Source organism: Strongylocentrotus purpuratus, unplaced genomic scaffold (assembly GCF_000002235.5).
Source record: "Strongylocentrotus purpuratus isolate Spur 01 unplaced genomic scaffold, Spur_5.0 spur5_scaffold_18, whole genome shotgun sequence".
NCBI classification, from domain to species: domain Eukaryota; kingdom Metazoa; phylum Echinodermata; class Echinoidea; order Camarodonta; family Strongylocentrotidae; genus Strongylocentrotus; species Strongylocentrotus purpuratus.
This window is the reverse complement of record NW_022145603.1, coordinates 17,374,981-17,387,142: the sequence shown is the minus strand read 5'-3', so window position 1 is coordinate 17,387,142 and position 12,162 is coordinate 17,374,981. Positions and strand designations below refer to the sequence as shown.

At 34.7% G+C, this 12,162-nt stretch overlaps 1 protein-coding gene across 1 annotated transcript in view; it reads left to right on the top strand.

Moving 5' to 3' along the window:
- The window catches only part of LOC588842 (DNA damage-binding protein 1), a 39,264-nt gene that overhangs the window by 16,715 nt on the left and 10,387 nt on the right, over positions 1-12,162 (top strand). Inside the window, exons 14-18 of the mRNA XM_030989319.1 lie at positions 621-778; positions 7,130-7,237; positions 10,081-10,288; positions 11,103-11,452; positions 11,993-12,157. Of these exons, the coding sequence (XP_030845179.1) occupies positions 621-778; positions 7,130-7,237; positions 10,081-10,288; positions 11,103-11,452; positions 11,993-12,157 (989 nt within the window). The remainder of the gene's footprint in view (positions 1-620; positions 779-7,129; positions 7,238-10,080; positions 10,289-11,102; positions 11,453-11,992; positions 12,158-12,162) is intronic.

Here is a 12,162-nt window from a genome sequence, read left to right as displayed (position 1 = left end):
GAGACGTAATTGTCATGCAGCGCAGTAGACTTTAGATGGCAGCATGCAGCAGAGAGGGAAAAAATTAGCGGGCCTTAGATCACGTGATTTTTTCCTCTCTGCATGCCGCATGCTGTCGTCTTTAGTCTACTGCGCTGCATGACAATTACGTCTCATTTCAAAATGATGGCTAGCTGAAGTCGATATCGAGAGTGTAGCTCATGAAATATCATCATTTCTGTAAGATATTATGAATATCTATAGTATTATTTGTCAAAGCAAATTATTATTTTACAGTAACTTTGTTGAATTAGAGTCTTACGTGATGTTTTTTAATTGGTTTAATGCTTATTGTTCTGATCAGCTCGGATGACGGTGTAGGGATGTAAACACGCATATCAGTGTGAAATTTAATTTTGAAAAACCCGAAACTCAAAAATTCAAACCCGGGTTATGGCGCGACGGTCAGGGACCGGGCGGGGAACCGTTTTGACTCGGGCCTAGACAGATATGATAAGTCAAGACTCGCATAAATAATACATTTTTTTGTCAATCCAAGTTTGATGTCACAGCTCAAACACTATGCTGTACACCGTTATTTGGACAAAGCTATCACCTAAGTTTGAATCTTTGAATTCTAGTACCGTGACCATGGAGCATGAGGTAGCGTGTTTGGACATCACACCGTTGACCGGTGACTTCACTGACCTCTGTGCTGTAGGTCTATGGACGGACATCTCTGCACGTATCCTCAAAATACCCACCATGGAATCCATGCATGTGGAGCTACTAGGAGGAGGTGAGATATTGTACTAACAGGCCTGATAAAAACCTGATTTTAAAGCCCCACTTTCCTAGTTGTAGCTACTTGCTTCCTCTATATAGAAAACTTCCCAATCGGTGCCTGTTGGTCCCCTATGATCCTCTTTTTCTTATGTTAGTTGAGAGCTGAGTTGATGAGATAGCCACCTGTCAGTGACCTGGCTGGGTGGTATAATCCCTTCTGGCCCAGTAGTTATTGACGGTCTTTAAATCGGTTTCCACATTTTTTTTTTTTTTTTTTTTTTTTTTTTTTAATAAACCCGGTTTTCCCCTTATTTTCTCTCTTCCCTATTTTCTTACTCAAAAGGGGGGGGGGGGGGGGGGGGGTGGGAATGTTGTTAGATGCATTTTTCCCCCCGAATGATCTTCTTCTTTCTTTTTTTTACTCAAGGGGGACGTGGTTGAGGGAAGAAAAAAAACAGGTTAAATTTTATGCACCAGTCATTTGATATAATATGTCAGTCACAGATTTCAGAACCATTCGTTTCAACAATCTTTCATACATTTGTTAAGAGTAATATTCTATTCTATACGTGTTTCCTCAGAAATCATCCCTAGGTCTATCTTATTGATGACCTTTGAAGGTCAGAACTACATCCTGTGTGCACTCATACACAAGGCAGTGAAGCAATGGCTTGCTTGCATGTACAAAGCACTATAACGGTAGCGTGCATGCAGCCTCATGGCAGGCTATGAGTTAAGAGTAATATTCTATTCTATGTGTTTCTCTAGAAATCATCCTTAGGTAGATCTTATTTTTTTTTTTTTCATATTTTTCCCTCCACAGGGATTTTATTGATTTTCATTTGAAACACATACAAAAATATATATTCAAGGTAATTTACATAATAACATAAATAAAATAAAATTGGCTTTTCAAGATACAAGTATTGTTGAGCTGTTGAGTTAACAGAAAACTAACAAATCAATAATTCATTTCTAACACTCATGGAAGTGAATTTATTATTTCTACAATTCGAATTTGCAATATACTTTTCGTTTTTGAAGTAATTTATGATCGAAACTCTAATATTATCAAAGTCGGGCAATTGTTTCTTTATTTTGCAAGTATACACCATCTGTCGCACCACAATCAGTATACAATTCAATGCATAATTATTTGAACCTTTTAAACCAAATAATTTATCTTGTAATGAAAATGTTAATCTATTTCCGGTTCCAGTATTAATCCAGTGTTCTAACCTACCCCAAATATTTTAACATGCGTACAATCACATAGCAAATGTATAACTGTTTCAATCTGTTCATTACAAAATGTACATTCTTTTCTTGGGACTAAATTCATTTTAAACAGTAGATCGTTCGTATATAATATGCGTTGCAAGATTTTAAACTGAAACCATCGTAAGCCCACATCAATGGTACAATTAAATCCAATAGAACAATATGTTTCCCAACTCTTATCATTCAGGTCGAAAATGCATTTCCATTTAAGAAAACTTTTACATAGTCCTTTTCTTCTCTTTAATAAAATTGCATAGATATGTGAACATCCTTTAATACGTTTCATAACAAATGCTATTGTATCTGGGAAAAGAGGTTGTGGCACATTGTTAATAATAGTACAATTGTTAAACCCTTGTCTAATTGCATCGCATAATCCACGATAAAAAAGAAAATTTATTTGAATATTATACTTTTCTTGAAAGTGTTCCAGAGAGAAAAAATCACCATTTGTGTCTAAAATATCGTTAACAAAACGAACTCCCTTTTGACACAATTTTTTATTATATATTGAGCTATTGCCTATTTTAATGTAATCATTATTCCATAAGGGTTGGCAAGAAATGTTATCATAATGCATGGACAAGAACGTACTATAAGCCATGAACATTTCTTTCCAAAAAAGGTTCTTTGTTTTACCTGCTAGTTCTCGAAAATAATTGTTTCCCATATATAATTTTAAATCTTGCCGTTCAGGCAAGAAAGATTGCAAAAGACAGAGGATATTGCTATCTATTGAGCCAATTACTAATCTCTTAATCCAGGAAATTTTTAATGATTGGCAATGTGTGTATATATCTATCATTTTAACCCCTCCGTCTGAGTAACTTTGTGACATTTGATTTCTACTTATTTTATCAGGTTTCTCCCCCCATATAAATCTATAAAAGTGAGAATTTATATCTTTCAAAAGATCTTCACCAGGATTAGGGAGGGACAAAAAAAGGTAGTTTAATTTGGATACCAACAATGACTTGACGACAGTGATTCTTCCAAGAACAGTTAAATATTGTCTTAACCACGATGTCATTTGACTTTTTATTTCTTTAAATTTTTCATTATAATTGTGAATTATCAATTTGGGCAAATCCGTACAAAAGTCTATACCTAAATATCTGAAATAATCATCAAACACCCAATTTAGATTTCTATTCAAAAGAACACCATCTTTCTTGTTTTTAAATCCTCCAATCCAAATCGCATGTGTCTTCTGTATATTAACTTTTAAACCAGACATTGCATTATATTTATCTAAAATGTTTAATGCACTGTTTAATTCCATTACTGACCCGTTCAATGTTAGAACAGTATCGTCTGCATATTGAATTATTTTAAGTTGTCTACCAGGTAAGCTCAAACCAACAATGGAATCGGAATTTCTAAACAAGAGACCTAGTATTTCCGCGCATAATAGAAAGATAAGAGCTGACATGGGATCTCCTTGACGACAACCTCGCTCTATTGAAAATCTTGGAGACAGGTGTCCATTGATTAATACACAGGATTGAGCATTTTCATAGAATACATTAACCCATTTTACAATAGAGGGACCAAACTTAAAAAAGTGCAATACTTTTCTAATAAAATCATGAGAAATAGAATCAAATGCTTTTTCAAAATCTATAAGCAGCAATTAACCAGGAATGTCATTGATATCAGTATACAATAATAAATCATATAACAAACGGATATTCTCTCCAATGAAGCGCCCAGACATAAAGCCTTTCTGGTTTTCATGTATAAGAAAAGGAAGTACGTTCTTTAATCTGTTTGCTATACAAGAGGAACCTAATTTATACACCACGTTCAATAAAGATATGGGTCTCCAATTTTTCAAATAATGTCTATCTTTTTTTCCTTTGGGAATTAAAGTGATGACTCCTAACTTCTGTGTATAGGACATTCCGGATGAATATGCAGAGTTCAAATATCTCACTAAAAATATGTGTAATTCTTTCCAAAAATGTTTGAAAAATTTGACGGTGTATCCATCTAGACCAGGTGATTTATTATTTTTCATATTTATAAGTGCTTGATGAACTTCATCGATGGAGAGTTCTCCTTCGAGCTTCTGTGACATTGAAGCGGTTAATTTACTTATATCAAATCTGGATCATTTAATATTGTATTTAAGTCTACATCAACAACAGGATTATTTGTATACAATTTAGAGTAGAATAATACAACTTCTGATATAATATCATCATGCGATGTTATCTCCTTGTTTTCAGTAGTGACCAATTTGCATATACGTTTATTCACAGCATTTCTTTTTTCTAAATTCAAAAAATATTTTGATGGTTTCTCGCCATATTCCATCCATTTAATTTTAGACCTCATCTTTATTCCTTCCATTTTTTCTTTTCTTAGTGATTCTAACTGAACTTTCTTTTCATTTAATATGACTAAAGCTCTATTTTTGTCCGTTTTTGATATCAATGCCTTCTCCAAAGCTATGATTTCTTTCTCTAAATCATATTCTAAATTTACCAATCTTTTTTTCTTTCTGGCTGAGTAGAAAATTGTTTCACCTCTAATTATGGTCAACAACGTATCAAAAAATAACTGATCATTTACAGTAAATTTATATTGTGTATCTTGTCCTTCTACCTCAAATCTATTTGCATTGTTATTATATGGGACAGAATAGGTCTCAATCGTTTGTTGAATGACATCTTTAATTTTTTCCACATAACTATCATCCCTTAACAACGAATTATTGAATTTCCAGTAACCTCGACCTACCATACATTGATTTAAATCCAAAGATAGCTTGACCAGGGAATGATCGGATCTGTACCCAGGTAAAATTTCTATTTTATTAACGAGTGACAGTAGTTCAGTGGAGACCAAAAAATAATCCAATCTAGCCGCCTTAAAGGGAGTAGGTTGCCGCCATGTAAACATTTTTTCCAGGACATGTAATTCTCTCCATGGGTCTATCAAATCTAAATCATTCTTCATTTGATCGACTTTTTTCTTGGCATTAGGATTATTAAGGCGAATATAATTATATGTATCTTTATCAAAATCTTGAACCAAGTTCCAATCTCCGCATAAAATTGTTAATGGATTATCAAAATCCAAAGCAAGTCTTTCAATATCTGCATAAAAACTAACACTATCGTGATTAGGACCATACAAGGATATTAATGTTATGTCATAGCTATATATCTGTAGGTCTAACGCAACAAAATTCCCTTCTTTTGATCGCTCAATCTTATTCACATTAAATTGTACCCCTTCCCCAAACAAAATAGCAACACCTCTGGCATTTGACGCTTTATGGCTGAAAAAACAATTATCTCCCCAAAATCGTTTTATAGAAGCTTCTTCCTCAGCTACAAAATGTGTATCTTGCAAGCAACATATTTGGAACTTTTTTAATTAACAAATTCTAAAACATCATTTCTTTTTTCGCGATTTCCCAAACCTCGACAGTTCAAAGAAATTATATTAAAACTAGCCATTGAATATTAACTTTACCTCAGTACTATGAAAATCAAATCCTGTGAAGTTTTTCTTTTGTAACATCAAACAAATAACACTGACAGCACTAAGCACTAGTTCACCGAAACAGCTTACACTGCAACACCTATGACAATTACAGCGATGTCTAGCACAAACGAAACTACAAAACAAAAACACATATGTCTCTGTTAGCGAGACAAGACGCAATACCAAGAAAGCCACAGGTGTCCACATATTTGCTGTGGATCCCCGAAACCCCACCAATCCAACTAAGAGGGAAAATGTATCAAACGTTTCTCCCTTGAAAAGAAGGCACACCGGCTTAAATCACACACAATCCTGCTTATTGTATGATAACTTTTGTCATGTCCGGGAAATGTATACACTTAATTATTTTACATATTTACAAATGTGCGACCTCCTATGATTCACACGGGTAACCTAAACTAAACACAAACTCCCCTTTCACAGAAGAGGTCAAATATAATAAAAAGATCGATAGCTTGACCGTAGTACTTTTGCGGAAACGACTAGCCCTTGATCATAGTCTTAATTCGTATCATACATGTATATACATTGCTATATGATATTCCTTTAACCTGGCTTTGGATAACAAGATATAAAAACAAAGATAATTAAAATATTAACCTCCATATTCGGATTTATAATGATTATCAACGTATTTAAAATTATACAGTGGAACTGCTTCTGAGAATTAAAGAACAAGAAAACTGTATGATCTCTTGCCTTTCATAAGTCTCACATCAATATTCTGATATCTTCAAAAAAAGAATTAATCTGTGTAGAACACGTTGCTTTCATATGATTAAAACTATTGATTAAATAACGTCTTCTCTTTGAAAGAGACAGCAATTTTTTATTTTAATAAGAACCAATTTCTCTTCGTACCTTTTTCCAGAGGTACAAGAGAACAAAACATTCAGCTTCGTTCAAGAAGATTGTCATTTTTCTTATATGCATCCATAATAACAAGGAAAAAGATCATTAAAAATGCTCTTATATCTATTCTTATTACATGTAAATCTTTAGCAGATTATGTAATAGACATACACTAGTACTCAACATCAGTTTTTAGGCATCCAGCCAATAGCAACGCCAATAAGTACTAAACACATAAGTTGTATATTATATATATAACACGAGCAAACGATGGGTACTCTTTTATGATCTTGATCTATGTCACAGAAGTTGCTGATTGTTTCACTTTACCCTGATATATTGATTACATTAGAAAATCAAAGATATATCAAATTTAAACACTCACATTCAGATTTGCAATACTTGCTACCTTATTCGAAATTGTATAGTATTACTGGTGCTTCACAACATAAAGAGAAATCAATTTATATGATCTCATATCTTTCCAAAATATCTATATATTATCACTTAACAAAAAGAATAGTGCTGTATCGATACACATCGCTTTATTGACAACCTTTGAAGGTCAGAACTACATTCTGTGTGCACTCATACACAAGGCAGTGAAGCAATGGCTTGCTTGCATGTACAAAGCACTATAACGGTAGCGTGCATGCAGCCTCATGGCAGGCTATGAGTTAAGAGTAATATTCTATTCTATGTGTTTCTCCAGAAATCATCCCTAGGTCGATCTTATTGACGACCTTTGAAGGTCAGAACTACATCCTGTGTGCCCTCGGTGACGGATCACTCTTCTACTTTCAGCTTAATGCAGAGACAGGTATGTATCCTCAAACTTTCCTAATCTTAACACAACTTAGCACAGCTGCCAACCATCACGTTTTTTCACGGAATTACTGTTTTTTCCTCCCAATTATGGTAGTACGTTTTTTCATCAAATTTTTTTTTTTTTAATTTTTTTATTTATTATTATTTTTTTTTTTTCTTTTTACATACGCACCTCAAACAACTGCCCTAAATTTTTTATTTGATCACAAATTCAATAGAAAACTAAGGTTAAAACATACTTCAAAACATAATTGAAGAGAAAAATATTCTCAAAAAGAATGAAATGCTGATAAAAATACCTACTTGTGAAAAAACTATAGGTCCTAATATGGAAAAAATAGCATGAGGAATGGACATTACTACATCGGAAGTGTGTCGCGCGTGGTTTTAAGTTTTGTTTTAATGAATTCCTTTTTTTGGTTGACAAAGTTGGCAGCTCTGATTTAGAGAATTAGAGGTTTTTAGGTTTTTTGTCTTCAAAGATTGTTCTCAAATGATGCTTTTAGTGGTATTCAAAAGCCTCTGAATCTAAATCTTGCCATTTTGCGCTTTGAGGCACATGTAGTGAAAATTGTAAAAAATGCACTCTTTTGCCCGAGAGACTGACAGAATGGGATTTTATTGGCTGAACATGTATCCTCGAAAACCTTCTGCCTCAACAGACGATACACGATACCATCACTCACAACTTGATTCTGAATCTATGTAATGTTTGTGACCCTTTGTTTTCTTGTTTATCCATTATTATCATTTGCATTATAAACTGCTCAATTTATAGACACACATATACCCTAATTAAAGATGAAGGTGAGTTCTGGTCATCCAATTGCATTGTGGAAGAAAATGTGTGGAATGGATCAGAAAAAGTTGATCATCTGGCATGCATAAAGAATTGGTGTGTACTGCAAAGTTCTGGAGTCATCAAAATCATAATAAATTTGACCCAGTCTTGGTAAAGTAATAAGCACTGAACACAGAAAGATGTATATGAGACAACACAAATGGTGTCGGGGCTAGTACTAATTGATTTCCTAATCTTTCTATGCTCATTACTCAGCCAGTTTACATTTTCTACCAAAATTGTTTGGCAAATGACTATTATTTGTAATCTTAAAGATGAAGTTGAGTTCTGGTCTTGCGATTGCATTGTGAAAGAAAAGGTGTGGAATGGATCAGAAAAAGTTGATCATGTAGCATTTAAGAATTGATGTTTACTGCAAAGTTCTGGAGTCATCAAAATCATAATAAATTTCACCCAGTCTTGGTAAAGTAACAAGCACTATACACAGAAAGATGTATATGTGGGACAACATAAATGGTGTCTGGGCTAGTACTAATTGATTTCCTAATCTTTCTATGCTCATTACTCTGACAGCCAGTATACATTTTCTACCAAAATTGTTTGGCAAATGACTATTATTTGTAATCTTGAACATTCAGTGTAAGTTTCGTTTGATTCTGTGAGAATTAATTTTCTTTTCTTTTTTTACCAGAAATCACCTTTATCTTTAATTATGATGATACATACAATGTTCAATCATTATGAAATATTATAATCTTGAGCTTTATACTTTGATGTATTTTATATTACCGTATTTGCCGGCGATAAGGCCGCAGCGCCGTAAAGGTCGCACCCCCGATTTTGACATTTAAAAAAAAAAAAAATCTTTTTGTCGAAGTCGGGATTTGATCTCTTGCATATAAATGTTGATTTGACTCAAATCACTGCCTCAGACCGCTCGGCCATCCCGCACTGATGCCAGCTTATGTAGTTTTTTGTGATGTATACATTGCGCCTCTCTCTTGTGTATTGAAATGGATTCAAAATAGCGACTTCGCGTGCGGGATGCCTCGCGGCAGCTCCATTAAACAGGCCCTTCTTTTACTTTTGCAATGCATTGGCACGAACTTAGATCAAGATTTATCGGCAGATGTTGTTTTTGGAAGTTTATTTTCGTCTTCATGTCAACAATGCAAGATAAAATTGTCGGTAAGATGTGTGGAAATGTATAGTTATTGTACCGTTCATAGATCTAGTCCCATATGTGCAAATTCGTGCTGGTTTTGACTTACTTTTAAAAAAAATTTTTACTCTTTCGCCGCATAGGCCGCACCCCAACTTTTTGATATTTTCTCTTCCAAAAATACTGCGGCCTTTACGCTGGCAAATACGGTAGGCCGTTTCTCTTCACAATTTGTATCATCACGTATTAGTTAAAACATATTCTTTCACATGATTGGTGATAAGAGCTTCCTTATCATTTTTTGAGAGGGGGGCGTTTCCAAAACTGGTCTTTACCTTTAATGAGTAATAGAGAGAATCATTTCATATTAGATAACCGGTGGAAGTATTGTCATCTGTCAGATAAAAGGTTCAATCTCATGAATCTCAGAATACCGCCCCTGGTTCTATGGTAGGTTGTATAACAAATAGAAAGGATGGACATTCCAGGGAAATGTTTCATAAAGCCGTACGTAAAGTTGCGCATGACTTTACGAACGACTTGTATATGAAGTGCCAGATAGGATGCCCAATTTTTTTTCTGATATTTCCAATAACCTCAATTAAATTATGGCCAAAAATATACTTTGCATTAGAAATGTTTGTTATCATAAGAATGTTAATCTACATCTGCACAGTTTATTTAATAATGATTGAGCATCCCATTTGGCTTTTCATATACAAGTCGTTCGTAAAGTCATGTATAACTTTAGGAACAGCTTTATGAAACACCCCCCTGGTTCTAGGTTGTTTAACAAATAGAAAGGACTGACGTTCCTGGTGAGGTTAAATGTCGGATTGAAACGACTGACAGCCTTTGTTTTTTTTTAAAGGATATATGACGGATAGGAAGAAGGTGATTCTTGGCACCCAACCAACCGTCTTGAAGACGTTTAAATCTCTCTCAACGGTAAACGTGTTTGCCTGCTCGGACAGACCAACGGTGATCTACTCCAGCAATCACAAACTGGTTTTCTCCAATGTCAATCTAAAGGAGGTCAGCTACATGTGTCCTCTCAATTCTGATGGATACCCAGACAGGTATGGTACCTCAATAGGCAGAGCTGCCAACCATTCCGTTTTTTGCCGGAACTACTCCATTTTTCCTCCAAATTACGGTATTACATTTTTTCTTCCTAAAATATGTTTTGTTTTTTGTTTGTTTTTTACAACAACTGCCTTAATATGTTGATTTCATCACAAATTCAATAGAAAACTAAGTTTAAAACGTACTTGAATACACACTTGAAGAGAAAAATATTTTCAAAAAGAATGAAATGCTGATAATACCAACAACAATAAAAAAAAAAAAAATACCTGCTTGTATGGAAAAAAACAGCATGAGAAATGGACATTTCTGCATTGAAAGTGTGTAGCGCGTGGTTGGAAGTTTTGTTGTAATGAATTCCTTTTTTTTTTTTGCCATCATGGTTCCCTTTTTTGGTCGCACAAGGTTGGCAGCTCTGAATAGGCCATTTTTCATAATGTTAACCAAATTTTTGTATATGGCTATATGAAGCATTTAATATTCAGAATTAAAACTGCATATATTAGTTGTTGCTAGGTAGGACAAACTTTTTTTTTTTTTTTTTTAAACCCATATAAACCGCGGAATCGCAGAGAAGCATGTACAAGTAAACCCCAGCAACCCCAACAAAAACTTTGCTTTATTATTTTCTCATTTAATTTTAAAGAAAGAGCAAACCCAAGGCCACTGGTAGTGTCAAGTTTTAGTGAAAATCTGATTTTTTTTTTTAGGATACTCAGTCTTTTTTTGTGTATGTGAAGAGGTTGGCATCTCTGTCACATGTTTTCGAATGTTCAGCCCTTGTATTACTGTTTGTTTATTTTACAGCTTGGCTCTATGCAATGACACCACTCTGATGATCGGAAGCATCGATGAGATTCAGAAGCTTCACATCCGCACCGTGCCTCTGGGAGAGACGCCGCTGCGCATCACGTATCAGGAACCTTCACAGACCTTCGGGATCATCTCAACGAGGACCGATGTGGTGGACTCCTCGGGTACAACGGCCTCCATGGGCCAGACCAGACAGAGCGCTAGCACCAGTGCTCTTAACATCACAAAGAGTGGAGGAAACAAAGGGATGGCAGGCCAAGCTGGAGGCAGTGGGGAAGGTTCCTCATTCGGAGATGAAGTGGAAGTCCACTCACTGCTCGTCATAGACCAACATACTTTTGAAGGTATGGGACTAATAATTAATAAAGGACCAACATACTTTTGAAGGTATGGGACTAATAATTATAGAAATAAAGGACCAACATACTTTTGAAGGTATGGGACTGATCATTGTCCAAGTATAGACTAGTTACGTCACTGATCATGATATGAATACACATTTTAATATAAAAAAAAATTACACGTCAAAAGATTTTATTGCAACTCTCTCATTCCGACATTGATGCTTATTTGTCAGCACTAAAGAGGAAGTCCACCCTGGTAGTTGGATTGATGGATGCAAAAAACGCAAATTGGCAACTCTAAAAAAAACTTTCAATTGCACATATACCTTGGCTGTTATCATTGCAAATTTGTTTTTACAAAACCCTATGAATAAATCAATTCCTTCATCAAGTAATAAAAAAAAAAATGAAAATATGTGATATTTTCTTTACAGAGCAAAAAGAAAAGAGGACATTGCAAGAAATATCACAACATTTCCAATTTGTTTATGAGTGATTTTGTTATAATAATAAGAATGAATTTTTGTTTATTGTTTGCAGTGCTCCACGCTCATCACTTTGGTTCATCTGAATATGCAACAAGTCTGATCTCATGTAAGCTGTGTAATGATCCCAACTGGTACTACATTGTTGGTCTCGCTAACGTTCATCCGGATGAAGCCGAGCCGAAAAGTGGAAGGATTGTCGTCTTCCAGTACAGTGATGGTAGG